Source organism: Vicia villosa, linkage group LG5, assembly GCF_029867415.1.
Source record: "Vicia villosa cultivar HV-30 ecotype Madison, WI linkage group LG5, Vvil1.0, whole genome shotgun sequence".
Lineage (NCBI taxonomy): Eukaryota > Viridiplantae > Streptophyta > Magnoliopsida > Fabales > Fabaceae > Vicia > Vicia villosa.
The window spans coordinates 147,689,779-147,709,165 of record NC_081184.1 but is presented as its reverse complement, the minus strand read 5'-3'; the positions used below and the strand labels follow the sequence as shown (position 1 = coordinate 147,709,165).

Here is a 19,387-nt window from a genome sequence, read left to right as displayed (position 1 = left end):
TATTTGAAGAATGTATTCTTTTTGTGTTAATATTTACTTTTCTATTTTTTATCTTTAACAAATTCAATCCAAACTCATAACTATGGAAACTGTTGAACGACAGTTCAATGCACTAGTCCCTGTGGAGACGATAATTTCCCGGATAAAAACTTCCTAATTTTTGTTGCTTGTCGCTTTACTGCTTCAACAAAATGGCGCCGTTGCCGGGGATTGGTGTTTTATTGAATTTGCATTGCAATAGTTTCTATAGTGTTGAGTTTTGTATATATCGCACATATTATATATTCTCACTTGTTTATATTGATACTTGTATATGTTTACTATACTTGCACATGTTTTCTATACTTGTAAATTTGTTATAGTATTGTTTGTTTCCTTTCACATTTGCTTGTGTGTGGTTAGGAATAGCCGGGCGGAAGTAACTTGAAGGAACGTTCTTAAATAACAGGCGTCGAGCTTATGACGTAAAACAAACATGTTTGTTCTTTTTAGTTTTTGTTTAGTTTAGATAGTGCGATGCAATTGTCTAAACAAATTTAGATCGGACCAGTTCTTAAATTTCAAATCTTCACTTTTAAATTTGTTTAGACAATTTCATTTGGTCTTTTAGTTTGTTAATATTAATAGTTGTGTGTTTGTCTTTGAGCTTGTTTTGAGTAGCTTGAGGAATTTAAGGTGATTTTCCAAGTTTGATCGTTTCGACTTGCGAGTGTATGGTAATGATTTTGTTAAAGTTTTGTACACATTCAAGGTATGTTTTTATCGCTTTCTAGACTTTAACATATTCTTGATACTTAGGCTTTTTACAACTTTTATGTCATTCATTCCTTTGTATACTTGTTCGTTTGTGATTCACTTTAGTCCCCACCTTTTTGTGAGGTAGCTTTCCATTGTTCACATATGCTGGAGACCACATTCTTGTTTTAACTGGATTTTATTATGCTTAATCTTTTATGTGTGTTGATTGTATAATTGCATGAAAGTGATCAAGGCATTTTTGTTCCATTTTGAGCACAACTACCTTGGCCAAATAGTCAATTTACCTTGTGAGTGTGTGATCATTAGTACCTCCTTTGAGTCTTTTTGTCAATGTCCATGTTGTTTTTGCTAAATGCTTGTCTATGAGTGTTTGGTTCTCATTTTTGTATGGATGTTGATTCTTTGTTTTCTTGAACCCTTAACCATGATTTTTGGTTTGAATTTTTACCTTGCCTTAGAAAGTAGGGAGTATTCACATTTTGATAATATGGTTGAATTCAAGTTGGGGAAAGAATGATTGTGTACTTATTGGTTGATTTCTATGAGGTTGAAAGAAAAGAAAAAAAATGTGTAAAAAAAAAGTGACAAGAAAAAGAAAGAAAAAAGAAAAAAGTTTTGAAAAAGAAAAAAAAAAGAGTTTGAATAATTGTGCAAATAAGTATGGTGCTTTGGTGTGAAATGTGGGTTGATGAGGAAGTTTGATTGGAATTTTGTGTTTGAACTTTTGTGAGTTGATCACTCCCTTAGGTTTGGGCAAAATTTTGTTTCGATTAGCCTTAGGAATTATCCCTTGTTTGTTAACCAAGCCACATTACAACCTTGAAAAGTCCTTGTGATTCTTGCATTTGTGTTTTCAACATAATTTTTGGATGACTGCATAATTTAGTCTTTTGTTTGCAAGATTGTGGATGAGTGAAATTACCTTATTTTGTGTGTTTGTCATCTACCGATGATTTCATTTTGCTAGGTGTGATTCATTTTTGAACTAGTATTGTTTTAGAATGTTTGGCATATTCTTTGTATTTAGAATTTGTGTCATGTTTATGTTGTCGTCGTAGTTAGTGGTAAGTATATTTTATTTATGTGTACCATTTTACATTTGAGTCATACATTTGTTTCTATTTTTCAAAACTTGTTGATTTGTGATATTTGGATTTTTGCATTTGTTTCCTTGAGTTATTTGATTCTTGTTTAGGGACAAACAAGTTTAAGTTGGGGAGAGTTTGATAAGTGCTAAATTGTTGTATATTTGAGTGTGAATAATTAGCACTCATCGGCTTAATTCATTTGTTTTACATCAATAAACCTCAACTTTAGTCAATATTTGGTATAGTTTACATTATAGTGTATATATTGCGCTATCGTGTAAATATCATTGAGTTTAATTGTTTTCATCTCATTTTTGTAGGTATTCAAGCATTGATATTTATTCATAGTTAGATAGAGCATGGAATAAGCTTTCCAACGCTTCGAACCGGGCGCAAATCGGAGTTACGGTTCTCAAGTTATGGCCGAAACAGTGCAGAACTTTTTGCTGTACTGGTGTCTCTCGCCGGGCGAAAAAAGGGCTTGCCGGGCGAGCCCAACCGACCCAAAAATGTGCCAACTTGCTGTCTGGAGCCGCCGGGCAAAGTCATTTTGCCGCCGGGCGAAGCGGTACTGACAGAAACACGTTTTAAGGGCCAAAAACACAATTTTTAGGTTATGGTTGGATATTTTAGAGCTCCAATCCATCCAATAGCATTTTTTGAGTGGAATGATGCTAGAAAACACAATGGAGCTGTCAAATGGATGATCCGGGGTTGAATCCTTCATCAATCGGAGCCGACAAACCGAGAGATTTTTGGGTTTTTCTTCTTTTCTTCTCTTTGTGGTTTCATTTGTGGGTTTTGTATATATATACTTTGATCTCATGTATATTTGTTGACTATTATGTTATATAAAGCTTGCTTTCATATTTTTATGGATTATTGTCTTAGATTGTTGCTTTGTGGCTATGTGTTTGAGTTGCTATAGAGATGTAGGGCTATAATGCTTATCTAGGATGATTTTTTATTAACTTAATTGCAGAGATGGATTAGGTTGATAATCACTTAGTGTCAGTGCTTAATGCGTCTGAGCGGTCGTATTTGTCTGAGAGATCGACATTTACGGGAAGCTCGGTTTCTCATGTGTTGTTTAGGTGTCTGAGAGATCGACACTTAGATAATGTTGTGGAATGTGTTGTTGACATGTGGTAATATTGATATGTTACAAGTTGAGTATATTCGGTCAATAAGTTTAAGTTTGTGAAGAGTATATTATATGCAATACTTGATAGTTTCTTCTATTTGAAGAATGTATTCTTTTTGTGTTAATATTTACTTTTCTATTTTTTATCTTTAACAAATTCAATCCAAACTCATAACTATGGAAACTGTTGAACGACAGTTCAATGCACTAGTCCCTGTGGAGACGATAATTTTTCCCGGAGTAATACTTCCTAATTTTTGTTGCTTGCCGCTTTACCGCTTCAACACTCGACTTCAATGCAAGTGGTACCAAAGTTTTGGGAGTTCAGATTTATGTTACGGAGGTTATCCACTCGTCAGGTTACACCTATGATCTTACCAGTGATTAGAACCTGAAGTGGGGCTGCTGCGACGATGAGATCTTCACGCGTTTGGTGGAGGAGGAAAAGGGGTTTTGTACCTGCAAGGCACTCCGATGCTAAAGTGAGAAAGGGTGTAGAGATACAAACGAGCAAGAAGGTAAGAGTTTGAATTGTTGGATACCTGACCCTCTAGTGAAAGAGGGTATTTATAGCCCCTATACTGGGCCGGATGTGCAGGCCTGGAATGGAGACCGCCAGGACCTACTTGTGTAGTCGAGACCAGCACGTGGTCTCCATCCTGGTTCAATTGCACCAGAATACCTGGAGGGCACTGTCTTTCTAGAAGTAGGAAGACTTCGTGATATTTGGAGAGGCGTTGGCATCAAACCCTACGAGGAGGGGAGGTCCTCGTCAGACAGGAGGAGGAGATGCCCTCACACAGTTATATCTGCTGGGCCCCTTACTATAGGGAATCCTAGCAGCACCAGAAAGGGAGGTCCTCGTCAGACAGGAGGAGGAGATGCCCTCGCACAATTTAGCTGCTCGGTCCCTACTGTGGGGACTCCTAGGAGCACCAAAAGGGGAGGTCCTCATTAGACATGAGGAGGAGATGCCCTCTCACGGTTATAGCAACTTGGCCCCCACTGTGGGGACTCCTAACAGCACCAGAAAGGGAGGTCCTCGTCAAACAGGAGAAGGATATGCCCTCGCACGGTTATAGCTGCTCGGCCCCTGCTATGGGGACTCCTAGCAGCACCAGAAGGGGAGGTCCTCCTCGAACATGAGAAGGAGACGCCCTTGCACGGTTATAACTACTTGGTACTCCTGGCCAGCCGTGTGTTTGGCAGAGGGGCAGAGGCCTGGGCAGCCGTGTGCCCAACTGAGGTGCAGAGGAGGAAATTGCCTTCTACTGGTTGGGCCATCGTTATTGGATTGCTTTGGACTTGGATGTGGATTGAACCATGCTTAGCCATTTGGCCAGTCTAGAACAACCTCTAAACATGACTATTCGTTGGTCACATCTCTAGACACAACGTGTCCAGATCACATCTCTAGATCAGATATGTCATGATCACAACACTAGACCATGACTCACCTAACACCGACGTATATGATGCATGAATTTCAATCAAACATCATACTAGGTCCATCTCAACCTTCCCTTGCATAAACTCAATATTGGTTCCATCTCTGAACCAAATACACCACCATAATATTGAAAATCAAAAGACTACATCAATCATCAGTTACATTTCCAAATTGAACGCATAAGGACATCAATCATTAGAACATCATCATAACAAATAATTATTTTTCGTCATCATTAACTTGTTAGCTGGATTTTGCGACGTATCTCAGATGTTCAATAAGTCAGGAGAAGTTTAAAACAATTGAAAGAATTCAGCTGAAGTTGATATTATTTTGACGAGATGTCAATCAGATGCAAAAAAAACCCTTCTCCATACTACAACTATGAGCCTTTCTCTTTCTCAGTCTGACCATTTCTCTTCCCAAGCAAAATTCCATGTTCCATTAATTCTTCCAGGAGGTAACCCCTTGCAACGCCTTAATTCAAAATTCAAAATTTCTAACTGCGTGGGGTTACCCCTGGCAACGCTCATTGGAAATTCAAAGTTTTCCGCCTTAAATATTGCGAGGGGTTTCCCCTCATATAATTGTTTTTATTATGTTTCTTACATTTCGAGCGGTTTAACCCATGGCTACATCATTTATTTTGCGAGGGGTTTTACCCCTGACAACAATCTATTGCAAAATATACATTTTCTTGTAGTGTACGTCCAATAAATATTGTGTTCACAAACCATCTCTATCACATGATGTCCCTTTAGAGAACAAGGTGGTTTGCATGGATGGGGTGGTTTATATGGATTTTTAGCCTCCAAAGCCTTCATAGTTTGTGCATTATAGGGGCTACACTGGATGACCCCAACACTTTCACAACCATTGTGAAGTACCATCTGCAACCTTAAAAAGGCATTGCTTAACATTAGATCTCACCTTTGCATCTTTCTTCTCAATATGAACTCCCTCATGACTCAACTATCTTATTTAGAGCTGCCCGGCATACAAAACAACTTATAATTTGACACGAATGAAGTAATAAGATTTCTCACAAACAACTCTGCATGATCAATAAACTAGATTACATAATAAAATGCAATTACACATCAACAATCTTGTGGTAGTATGCAATATATGCCACTCTTTGGTGCATTTGACAGAAGAATAATATTACTATCTTAAATGGAGGTTGCGTATGCACATGCAGATTTTAAGTTCCAAATCTTAATGTTTTTACTATTTAAGTAGATATATATGGCGTTTGTGTGGTTACCAAAAAAATGGGTTACATGTGAGACTGGTCGGTTTGTGTGGTTAAGATTATTAATAGAAGAAAAAAATTAAAACAAAATAACTTCGAAATAAAAAGAGATATCAACAAACAAAACCAGGAATTTCATTAAAAAAATTTGAAGAGATGAAATATAAAAGAAGAAGAAGAAGATATAAGGAAGGAGGCATACATGACTGTCATCTAGTTTCCATTGTTGGAAAACTAAGACTTGCAGAAATTGTTTTGTAAGAAGGATAGAGTGTTATTATATTCTAAATAAATATTCAAAACCAATCTTAAATGCATTTTATAAATTACTAGTAACAAACCTGTGTGTTCATACGGGTTCTGGTACGCGACGCACATTTGTTTTAGATGTACATTTTTAATAGAAAACTGTCTGGTTATCCGTGAAAAAATAATAATTGAATGTATGATTAATAAAAAATATTTTGATCAGTAACTTCATGTCTCGTTAATAATCAATATTTTGATCAATAATTTTATGTCCCGTGTACAAATATTAGTTTTGTTTCACTATGCCAAATTTGTCTTTTAGCAGCACCCATATGAAAGCCTTTTAGGAAAAAGCGCTGCTATAGGTTTCGTTAAAAACAAAATTAAAAAACACGAAAAAAGCGCTCTTATAGGGGAGGTTACGAAAGCGCTTTCAAAAAGCGCTGGTAAAGGCATGGGTACGAAAGCGCTTTTCAAAAGCGCTCTTATAGGGGGGTTATGAACGCGCTTTTAAAAGCGCTGCTATAGGTGTAAGGCTACGAAAGCGCTTTTACCCTAAAAAGTGCTGGTAAAGGCATGGGTACGAAGGCGCTTTTCAAAAGCGCTGCCATATCATTTTTAAAATTAAAATTTTTAAAAACAAAATTATACTAACGCGTTTCATAATCCCTAATTCCTTTTTCTCTACCATCGCTGCCTAGAAAACTCAGAAAATCTTCTCAGCCATCGTCGCCACAAACTTTAAACTGCAAACTCCACGCATTCAACTTCGAATCTGCAAACTTCACGCATTCAACCGTCGTCACCCTCACTTCGAATCTGCAGAAACTAATCTCCCACAACTCACACACAAAAGAAGCAAGTCAAGGAGAGAAGACGAAGGAGATACGCTGAAGAAACATACTCGATTTAAATGTTCTTCCATTTTCATGTCAATTCTTCATTTACGATTGTATGCTGATGTAATGGGGTTATTTAGGGATTGACTAGGATTAGGGTTTATAGTTCTTGAATAATTGTTGCGGTATTTCTGTGTTTGACATTTGAAAGATTGAACACTGTTAAGAGAAATCGCGAGTGAGAATCCATGATGACAGAAAGCAATTGAAAGAGATAAGGAGATTCGCGACCGAGAGAAGAGTGAGCATCATTCGTTTTCTCCTCTGTTTCTGAGTGCTCAACAACGGGACTTACTATTGCCATTTCTATCATCATTATAGTACCAATGTATGTATGTGTACACACCTATAAAGCTTGTGTTTATTACTTTACTGAGATTTAGAAGCCCCGAGATAAATGTTGTTTGTATGTTACTGTGTATTTTGTATTAATTATGTATTAATATGTTGTACACATGATATATACATGTGTGGATTGTAAGTATAATTTGTTAAAATAAGAATATTTCCAAGTGTCATAATATATCTATTGAATGGCGATACTGCTATAAATAATCTTTCACTGGAAGTTATGTCCATTTTATCCTAAAAAGAACAACAAACATTCCCCTCTCAATGCCTCCACCAAAAAATATCATATTGAATTGATGGCGACCTGTGTTGTCATTGATGCTGAAGTAAGCTTTTTCACGATGAGAGTGGAAGAGTGTAGAACGGTTGGGCCGACCCGGTTTGGTCCAAGTTTCCTCATGCACTTTTTCATTGTAATTGGGCCATGAAGGTCTTTGCAAATTGTTATGCCTAATGAGGAATATTCAATTATGGAGGTTGTTGTTGTTGAACGAATTTGAATGAGAGGTAGAATTGTGTTGATATTCATATTGATGTTGAACACTAATTGTTGAGATTGATATTGCTAGAAATTCATATTTGTTGTTATGGATTCTTGAAACTCAATGCTTGTTGTTCTTAATTGATGATAGAAATTAAAGTGTTGTTGTTCATTCTTGAGGATTAAGGGTGGGGATGTTCATTGAATCACACATGTTGAATGGTTGTTAATATCAAATGGTGATTATATTGGTTGATTGATGCGGTTCAAATTCTTGAATACGAAGTAATGCATCATTTGTATGGCCTCATTTTTTCTTAAGATTGACATATTTTTTAAGCTATGGAGTATGGCCTCATTTTTATGTATACTCACATTAATGCACTACTTATGCTATTACAAATAGTTCCAACATCATTTGTATATAAACTAATTAGTGGTTGAGTCGGTTTTTATTTTATGAAATTTTTTATAACAAAAGTTTTCTTTCCTTTGAATTAGCAGCGTTTCCCGACCTAGTTCGACGTACAACGCTCAATCTCTACATTTTCTTGAGTTCGGTAAAATTCGAGGTAAATTTCTTTCTCAAATTACTAGTATTATGATGAATTTGTCTGAAATTGCGTGAATATATATGTTGCGTTTTATTGCTCCGGATTCATTCTGTATATACTGTGATGTGCCTTAATTAGTTGTTTTTGTTTAGATTAATTAAGACATGGATGAATTCAAATCGATTGCCGAAAGAGTACGAGAAAGGGGTATCGGAATTCGTTAATTTTGCGGTTGTGCACGCCGAAGACTCGAGTCGAATGACGTGTCCTTTCTCGGGTTGCTGTTACGGGGGCCAAGTTGACGGGGATCAGTTGGCATCGCATTTACTACGGTTTGGAATTGATAGAAGTTATACATGTTGGAATTTGCATGGTGAGAAAAGTAACGAGAATGTTGAATCAAGGTATAATACGACGTATGCTTCAAACGACGATTGCATAAACACATACAATTATGATCGAGTCTAAGAGATTGTAGAAGCGCTTGAAGAAGATCTTGAGGATTTTCCCAAAATGTTCGAGAGGTTGGTAAGCAATGCAGAGAAACCGTTGTATGATGGTTGTACAAAATTCACAAGATTATCTGCGGTGTTAAAGTTGTACAACTTAAAGGCGGACAATGGATGGTCGGATAAAAGTTTCACAGAGTTATTAGCCCTTATGAAAGATATGCTACCAGAGGATAATGTTCTTCCCAATCGAACGTATGAGGCCAAAAAGATGCTGTCCTCTATTGGCATGAGCTATGATAAGATACATGCCTGTCCAAAAGATTGCGTTTTGTTTCGAAACGAGTATGCAACGTTGAATGAGTGTCCTAAATGCGGTGCCCCTCGATATAAGAAAAAGTTGTCTCTGGAAAAAGTCTTATGGTATTTTCCTATAATTCCGAGATTTAGACGCATGTATCATAGTGAAACCGATTCAAGACACTTGACTTGGCATGCGGATGAAATAATTATTGATGGAAATTTGCGACATCCGGCAGACTCACCACAGTGGATGAAAGTTGATAATGATTATCCTGAATTTGGAAAAGAAGCAAGAAACCTTCGCTTGTCATTGTCTACTGATGGAATGAACCCGCATGGTATTCAAAGTATCTCGCATAACACTTGGCCTGTGATTATTATGATTTATAACCTACCTCTGTGGCTATGTATGAAGCGTAAGTACATGATGTATGAAGCGTAAGCACAGGTATCCCGAACTAAATCAAACAACATTACTTGGATCAAAGTGCAGGTACATTAATTTTCACAATTTTGCTTATAATAGTTATGCTACTTGATAAAACAAGACAACTATAAAATCTTATTTGTTTTTCTATGTAGTGTCCGCAACAACGAAACAGTTATGATTGCGGATACTTTGTTTTGAGGTTTTTGAAAGAAATCCTTCAAACGAATCAATTAGAGATTTCAATCACGGTATGGATTTATAACTTAGGATAATTTCTTATAATTTATTACATTTAACTAAATCATGCATATTATGTTTTTGTTATGTAGTACTTTGATGACTTCTATGCTGCTTCTTACACGAGACTTAAGTTGGAAGAAATCAAAGAGGAATTGTGTCAATTTTATATTCAGCGACTATTCATATAGGTATGAATACATTATTGTGTGAAACGTTTTATGAATACATTACTGTGTGACGGATTTTGATAATGACTTTGTGTTTGAGTTTTTTTGGTGGATGTTGGTTCATTTTGCTTAGTATTAACGGACGATGATGACGTTGTTATATGAATCAAGTTTGTTGTTTGCTGAATAAGAGTGCTGAACTTTGTTTTTGTTGTTGTTGAGTTTGATTCTTAAATAAGTGGTGTTGATAGTTTGATTTGAGACTGGATTGATGACACATTACATTGGTGGATTGAGTTGCAAATCACCTGAAATTGTTGCTAATAATATTGTTGATGTTTCTGCAAAGTTACTTTAATTGACCGTGTTGTTCTGTTCATACTTTGCAGGACCATAGGACTGTGCGCTCGTCGGATTTTGAGAATTCCGGGCTTATATTCTGATTTAGTTATTGTTAGAGATGATTTAGTTATATGTATCTCTTGTAAACATGTGAATTGAGCTATAATTGTGTATATATATATATATATATTTTATTTTGGATTATAATGGTATTATATTGGTATATAATGGTATATAATGTCCTACCTATGGTTGAAAATATTACAAGTTGAAAATATATTACAGGTCGAAAATAAATATAGGTTGAAAATATTACAGGTTGAAAATATATTACAGGTCGAAAATATTACGGGTTGAAAATAAATTATAAATTATAGGTCGAACTGGGAGGCTTAAATTACAGGTTGAACTTTAAAATACTGCGTTTAGCAACGACAGTGCTTTCAAAAACGCTCTTAAAGGCCTACCTACGAAAGCGCTTTCTAATTAAAAGCGCTGCCTAAGATAAAAAAAATAAAAGATAAAAAAAGAGCAACCTACGAAAGCGCTTTATGGAAAAAGCGCTGCTATAGGGTATGCTACGAGAGCGCATTTTGGATAAAAGCGCTACTATAGGGGATGCTACGAGAGCGCTTTTCTATAAAAAGCGCTGCTAGGGGATGCTACGAGAGCGCTTTTCTGAAAAAAGAGCTGCTATAGGGGATGTTACGAGAGCGCTTTTGGCATGCCAAAAAGCGCTGTCTTTACCTACGGCAGCGCTGGATATGGCAGCGCTTTTAAGCGCTCTAATAGTCTCAAAAAAGCGCTGTAAAAGCTGCTGTTTGGCATAGTGTTTAGATATCACTTCGTATATAAAAATATTTAAATCAATAATATATATTTTTTGATATACACCATATTTTTATAAAATATATTTAAATCATAAATATCATTTTTTGAAAAAAAGACATATTTTTTGCAAAAATAGAATTTTGAAATTTAGTTTGAGTTTTAAAATTTTATAATTTAAAAATTATCTATTTATTTTAAATGGATTGTTCAATGCACACTACTTTTAAAGTCAATTAATTCAAATCATTGAATGTTTGTCTTACCTATCCCTCCCTCGACTAAAGATGCATGCCACTAATATCTTTACAAAATTTCCTTCATCAGGGAATTAAACATAATATTTACAGAATGTTCAGTCATTGAGACCTACTAAACATCTAGGAATTAAACATAATATTTTCCTTCATTTTTCCAAAACATCTTTACAAAGTCATTACCTAATCAATCCACTTGTTTCAAATTCATAAAATTAACTACTGTAACTTCATACTAAGTCCAAAAAAGCTTTTTATGGAATAACTTTAATTGTTTTTTCAGTTGTGTATCCAATTCATAGAAGGAATACCATGTAAATGTTGTTCCAATGGAGTATATATATATATATATATATATATATATATATATATATATATATATATATATATATATATATATATATATATATATATAATCTTCATCCACTTCAGATTTGATTAAACATTTGTGATATGCATGATCAGGTTGAAGTATATAGCTAGAACTGTAGCAATCAACCAGGAAATAAAAAAAATTCTTACTGAAGTTTTTTTAAAGGTAAGTGCATTATTTGAAATGAATGAGTAGTTGTGTCCTATTCAACATCTTTTTTTTTGGTAGATAAAAATATATGACAATTCTAATTTTATAGCTTCTTCTTTAGGTTACAGATGAGTTGTTTGATGAAATTGCAACCAAAATTCTCAGTGAAGATTATTTGACTCCTGGAAGTTCTAACAATTCTTTTCGCCAATGGATCATAATGTTGCCACTTCAAACCATAAGGCATCAACCTCTCCACCCTCTGCTCCGATTCCTAAGGCAATTGCTAAAATCTTAGTTCCAGTTAAAGCAAAGGAAATAGAGAATGATGGTGCCAATGAAAAATCTAATTCCAGCTCTCCTGGAGATGTTTTAGGCCTTGAAAATTATGTACAATGACCATATCCATAGAAAATGTGATGCTAAATCAAACAAAAATATGATGCTAAATCAGAAAAGTTTCAACCTCAATTGATATTTCTGATGCATGTGAATGTGAATATGGATTAGATATAAGTTAACTATGTCAGTGAAATAAATGATTCATTTGCAAGACATTTGTACATGACATACAGTTATACACTGAGACAAAAATCTCAGTTAGCTCCACTCGATTAAGATCAAATCAAACTTATCTTTTTAATCCTTCTTACATATACATACCGAACTCTTCGAAAATTTCAAAGAGACGCATAAACGACATTTTTAGATATGAATGATTATAAGTTAGAATTAAAGAGATTAAGGAAAACAAAAATAGATAAATAGCAGTAAGCATATTTTCAAACCTTCCAACTTCAATATTACATTATTCATGGTAGGTTGGAACAAAAAATAGATAAATAGCAGTAAGCATATTTTCAAACCTTCCAACTTCAATATCACTTCAATATTACATTATTCATTGTTAGAATTTTTTGGGTCATACATGTAATAAATTAATGTGTTAGGACCATTATTCAATTAGCCAAATTAAAGTGATCTATTTAATGTAAAGTTTATGGCTAAGTATGTAATTGTCATGGAAAATATTATGTAGATACCAAAAGTCTTATTTCTATTTTTGTGATGGGTAAAATTGGAATAAGAAACCTTGAATAATCATGACCCTTCATGGAAGGGCATGAGATTCTAAACTTGATTAGGCATGACTCTTCATGAAAGGGCATGTGATTCTTATAAATAAGGGGTTATGGTCCCCAATTGTAGACAACTAGAAAAATATGATAGAATATTTATTCTCTTTATCCCATTGAAAGAGAAACTAAGGAATTGAGGAATCTACAATTGGAAGGTCATTTTCCTATCAAGATCATCTTCTTATCATCAAAATTTCATGGATCTTAAAGGTACGCTTCCGCTTAATATTTCATCATGAATTAAGAATGGGTTCATAAAGTTTTAATTAATTAAGAAAATTTCCAACAGCACACACCACAACCCCGCTTTGATTGAATCACCTTAAGCTGTTATTCAGTAGCAACATGAGGAAATCTTTCAAACAGAATTAATGCAAATGGCATAATGGAATACACTCACAAAGACAGAAGTTGCTTTGAGAGCTATGGTTGCACACAAGATATTTAATCAAACATTTTACATTCATAATAACCAAATCATAAAAAACAAAGTGTATGAAAAACTCAAGAAACCAGACCCAACTGTTTTGCATACAAACTGGAGAACCTTGTCGTCGTCAAAGCCAACTCCACCGCGTAGCCCAAATTAACAATAAACAGAACAAAAAGAACCAACCTTTAACATCTTAATAAAATCAATCAATCATATCTTTTTATATCGGCGTAAAGTAAAAGAAAAATTGTGTAACCTGTTCAACAGTTCCAACAACATCCTTATCAATTTCTAAGAAAAATGTCACAACACAATTTTAATCTCGAAACATGCATCAGGTTGTTTTCTCCCTTGAAATGTTATAGGTACAATATCATCTCATTTATCTGCTATTCTCATCTCCTGCCAATAGACATAACAAAAATAACCAACCTTTAACATCTTAATAAAATCAATCAATCATATTTTTTTATATCTGCGTAAAGTAAAAGAAAATCGTGTAACCTGTTCAACAGTTCCAGCAACATTCTTATCAACACAACCAATTGTTTCAAATTATTCTCAGAGAATATCAGCATGATATATATTTCGATTTGGATCTGTTTTATCTCCTTTCCTGTTTCCATTCAGCCATCATCTTAGCTATTTATCTATCATTCTTTTCACTTTTCAAAGCAACATCTTTTCACCTCTATGATTTTATCAATTCTCAACCCTTAGATGAAGCATGAGAGAGATGGTAGAAGAGAAAGGCAGGAGAGATCTAATTCATATATAATTAAATAACATTATAATATTTTTGTCAAAAAAAAAATAACATTATAATATTTTATGGTGTAATTGTTGTCAAGATACGGGTTGGGCTGGGTACCGCTGGGCCCAAAACTGGACCTGCACCCGCCCGTATAAATCCACTTGAAACCGGTTTTGCACATTCCAGCACCCGCATAACCCATTTGACTCGCCCGTTTGATCAAAAATCGGTTTGGTTTTAACGGATTAACACTGTTTGCGGGTTTTCGTCCACCCCTGCTTGAAGGTAAGAAAAATTGACTGGTAATTTTGAGATTTGATTGTTTTGCTAGTGATGAATTTCTAGATGACAACAAAAACATTAGTGAGTTGACTTCAAGCACGCAATATTTGACGATGGAAAATACTTTTCAAATGAGCTGTCACAGAGACCAGTTATTGAATAATACAAGATCTTATCCTATTCTATAATCTATACTAGTAGCAACTACACATACAAGCCTATAAAATATATGCCAGCAAGCAACAACTCAAACAAACCAGCAGAACAAGAAGATATCTTCAACCATGCAGCCCTTCACCTCATGCATATCACTTCTCTTCTTAGTTCTAAGTCTAACCTCAGGCCACTTCATATCTTCCCTCTCAGAAAAATGTAATCCAGATGACAAAAGAGCCCTCCTCCAAATTAAGAAAGAATTTGGCAACCCAACTAAACTCTCTTCATGGGATCCATCCATCGACTGCTGCAACCGCACTTGGTGGGAAGGTGTCTCATGCGACACCGACACACTAACCTACCGCGTCAACTACCTCGATCTCTCCGACCTCGACCTACCTCAACCTGTCTCTTTTCCACCCTCCATCACCAACCTCCCTTTCCTCTCCTTCCTCTATATCTCCCGCATCCCCAATCTCGTCGGTCCTATCCCACCATCAATCTCCAACCTCTCCAAACTTCAATACCTCTATATCACCCAGTGCAATATTTCCGGTGAGATACCCAACACCTTCTCACAGATCAAAACCCTCATAACGATCGACTTCTCCTACAACAATCTCTCAGGTCCTCTCCCTGACATCCTCCCGTCTCTCCCTAACTTCGTTGGAATAGCATTCGACGGGAACAAACTCACCGGACCAATACCGGAATCATATGGATCGTTTACAAAGTCTTTTACAGTGTTGACTATGTCGCAAAACCGTCTCTCTGGGAATATTCCAGCTTCTCTGGGGAAACTGAACCTTGCGTATGTGGACTTGTCACGGAACTCGTTGGAAGGTGATGCTTCCATGTTGTTTGGGTCGGAGAAAGAGATTCAGGCTAAGATATTGCTTGGTTGGAACAAGTTGGCTTTTGATATTGGGAAAGTTGGGTTGTCGAAAAATTTGCAGGCGTTGGATCTAAGGAACAATAAAATCTACGGTAGGCTGCCGGAGGAGCTGACGAAGCTTCAGCGGTTGCATAAGTTGAATGTGAGCTATAATAATTTGTGTGGTCCTATTCCATACAACAGGTTTGATGAGTATTGTTATGCTCATAATAAGTGCTTGTGTGGTCCACCTCTTCCCGCTTGCAAGAATTGAATCAATCCAGCAAAAATGTTATGTGCTCTTCATGTTTTTCTTATGCTATTTTTTTAAAGGCCAAAAGAAATATTTAAATATCAGTCTGAAGTTTAAGTCATAAGTCATGCTTGACCATTATAATTCAATACAACTAAATATAAACTAATGCAATACCACAAGTATTCAGCTAATAACCAGGTTATCCAAAAAGTAAAACTCATAATAGAAATTTGTTATACAGATAACAGAACCAGAGCAAAAATAAAAGACTTCAAAATTACAGAACAAGATTTCCACTGAAATCGACTCAGACAGAAAAAATTAAAATGCATAGTATAGCAGTTACTTCCAAACTCACTGATGCAATTCTCCACGTCTGTCAATTAAACTTCATGTCTCCTCGCCTTAACCAGAACCAACCACAATCAAAATAACTTTGAATAAAACACTAAAACACCAAATCAAGTACCAATGTCTTCGAAAGCACACTGTAACACAGTCGGTATTTTGTGGGCCTTAGGATTAAAATTGAACGGTCTAACTGTAAAGTTTAATAAACATATATAAACATATATAAACAATCAAATGGTTGAGATAATGTTTAAAAATTCTAGAGTTTATCAGTAGAAGATTGAAAAATTGTAACTCAGAGATCTTAGCACGGATCAACGATCCTACTTCTGATAGAAAAAAATATATTTATTTGTGTACAATTATATACACATCCCAAAAATCATCATGTATAAAGAATGAAATTTTAAAAAAATTTGCATTAGTGTTTCAGTAGTAACAGATATCCAGGCTAACGTTAGGCTCTATTGTAAGAAGGGGGTGAATGTGAATTAGTGTTTCAGTAAACTCCTCATCAATATTAATAAATATTAATTATGGATATTAAGTGAACCTGACCCAAATCCAGTCAATTTTGAAAATTTAGACTTTTTATTAACAAGTTGCCAAGAAAAGCGCCGCCTAGTGTTTTTCCCCAAACTAGTTTGGGGCATAACTCGTTCGAGTTTACCACGTTAGACACATTTGATTCCACCTGAATCGCAGGACGACAATGGGAGTTTGAGACGTTGACTCGTTTGATTCTATGAGTCAACTCGCGAGTTTGCATAAACTGGTTGAGATTACCCTGCAGTTACTATTTAATAGTAGGGAATCTATTTCTAGAGGATTTACAATCCATTGATTGATGGTGTAATTGAAACATGTTAATGTGCATTTTAACAGGATCCAATAGGTCATTTGAACTTCGTCCATCCAATGATCTACGACTTTAATTTTGTTATTAGAAATATTTTCATTGCTCCTTTTTCTTATGGTCCAGATGCAAGCAAATCAAATGACGATAAATCTTTTCATCTTTACTCTTCTACTGCCGAACATACCTGACAATTGTTGAAAATGTGTCGAAGCATAATCATGCATAAGAGTAATTCTTTTCAACCATGACATAATCATTTACCAAATATATGATATCATCGGATACTTGAAAAATAGGTGCTGAATTTTCTCTGAGATCCCTCGTTTAAATAAATTTTATTTTGTTGGTATCCTATTTAAATTTTCTCTTTTAAATGTGTTTCCTTAACTGACACGACTCATAATATAAATTAGATAATCTTGATAAACTTTGCACTAACTTTGTAGTTTTTGAAAATTTAGATGACCTAACTGAGCATGAGTAGTGAATGGAGAATCTACGACAGATCATCTTAGAAGATACAGAGACGTAATAAAGGCCTTGAGACTCACATCTGAGGCCAATCCTCCGTCCTGGACTCGGTTTCTGCAGAGTAACATAACTGTTAGTAAATGAAACCAATTATGTCACTCCCACTCTTTTCGATATCAATGTTATTAATGGTCTTGACCAACTGACGAAACTTTTAACCCCACTTTGAAGCACCAGATCAAACTTAATTTTACTTTTGACCATCTTGGCTTCAATAACTACATGAAAGACCATCATGACAAAATTAAGTCTCCGACTATGAGCACATTACTTTCCTCACCATTTGGTCTCATTTCATTTTTTGTTCTAGCTCCCTCTAAATTGCATCTGTGAGAAATCACTTATCTTTTTCTCCAAGAAAATGCGCAGGTTAGAATAGCCTTTACCAACTCGCACCAATTCCAATAAAGATGAGCTAGATGGTGGGCCCAAATTTAAAGGTAATGGTATTGTAAGAACAGGAGGTGGCTTCCTCTCATTAATGACTTTACCTACAAAAGAGTGACTTTGCCTTTCAACAACCTTTTCTTCTCTTAATACACCAAAAGTGCATGTCTTAAGGCATCTCAAATGCATGTTGCTTAGTTCCTACACGAAGGTATTAGTTTTGTTGCTTAATTTTTTTAGCATTGAAGCAGATACACTTGGAGATCTAGTTGCTTAAATTTTTGTGTTAGTTGCTTGCTAAAGCAATATATATATAACTATGAGATGCAACCTAAGAGGGGGTGAATTAAGGTGCTTGATTTTTCTTGATTTTACTCAACAATTTTTAACATGTTATTTTTTATTGTTTTCATTTATGGAGGATCTTTGACTAGATAAAATTTGGTCAAACTTCTTTTTCCCTTGGGTAAATTTTCTTAGGGTTTCAAGTAAATCAATTACTTTGTTTATAAGAGACTCACACTACTTACATTCTTCTTTTGAAGTTCTAAGCTTAATTATCTCTATTTAGAAAGAATTATTGATTTCCTTAAGATATCTTAAGGATTCCTTAATACATAGGGTACACTCTCCCAATTTAGCATTTTCTTCCTCTAATTGACCACTCATTCAAAATAGTTGAGCATAAGATGGTTTGATACCTGGAATAATATCTCCATCGTAGGATGCTTTTAAGCAAATTTCACCTTCTTCGTTAGAAGAGGATTCCTTCATATTTCTCCCCGAGGTTAAATTCTCTTCTACTCTTCTTCTTTTGAGTGTTAAAGAAACTTCTTCATCTTCTTTGTTATTCCTTGAATAAGATGGTCCTTCATTGGATGATGAATCTTTCGAGGATCATTTAACTACTGAGTAAGTTCTTTCGAAGGATTGCGTAGGAGTTGTATGATAGGAGTACGCTGAGGATGATGATTCTTCATATTAGATTCCTTCATCTTTAAGTAATTGAATTAGATTTTTCAACTTTTCTATAATTTCCTTCTTTCTTGATTTTTCCTGAAATTCACGAAGGCTCTTATCTTTTGATTTAAGAATTGGATTAAATTTTCAATTATTAATTCTTAGATATTTGTTGATAATACAATTTCTAACAAAATTTCCAATATTTTTAAATTTAGAAAAACATCCATGATTAGTATCTTCATCTTCTTTGCCTTGCGTGTTCATCTTCTCTTGTTCAATACTTGGAGAAACTCCATATATTATTTCAAGAGTATCTCATATTTCTATGGCGGTATTGCAATGATGAATATGGTAAAATTTGCTATCATCTAGAGACGTTGTTATATGGCTCTTAGTTTTAAAATTTATCTCAAACTTTCTCTTTTCCTCTTCGACCCAAAGGGAATTGGGTTTTTCTACTACTTCATCATTACTTGACGAGTAGGGATAAACAGACCATTGACTATTGTTTTCCACAACTCATGATTTATGCTTTAAAGAAAAATTATAATTCTAACTTGTCAAATATCAAATCGACTATCATTAAAAAGAGGTGGTGTATTTAGAAAAGATTTATTATCCTAAGTCATCTTC

The 19,387-nt window shown here is 35.0% G+C and overlaps 1 protein-coding gene across 1 annotated transcript; it reads left to right on the top strand.

Moving 5' to 3' along the window:
- Positions 1 to 14,610: 14,610 nt before the first annotated feature.
- On the top strand, positions 14,611 to 15,784 carry LOC131603088 (polygalacturonase inhibitor 2-like). Its single transcript, XM_058875341.1, has one exon. It carries the CDS (start codon positions 14,662 to 14,664, stop codon positions 15,679 to 15,681), a length of 1,020 nt encoding a protein of 339 aa, XP_058731324.1. The 5' UTR covers positions 14,611 to 14,661; the 3' UTR covers positions 15,682 to 15,784.
- Positions 15,785 to 19,387: the final 3,603 nt, after the last annotated feature.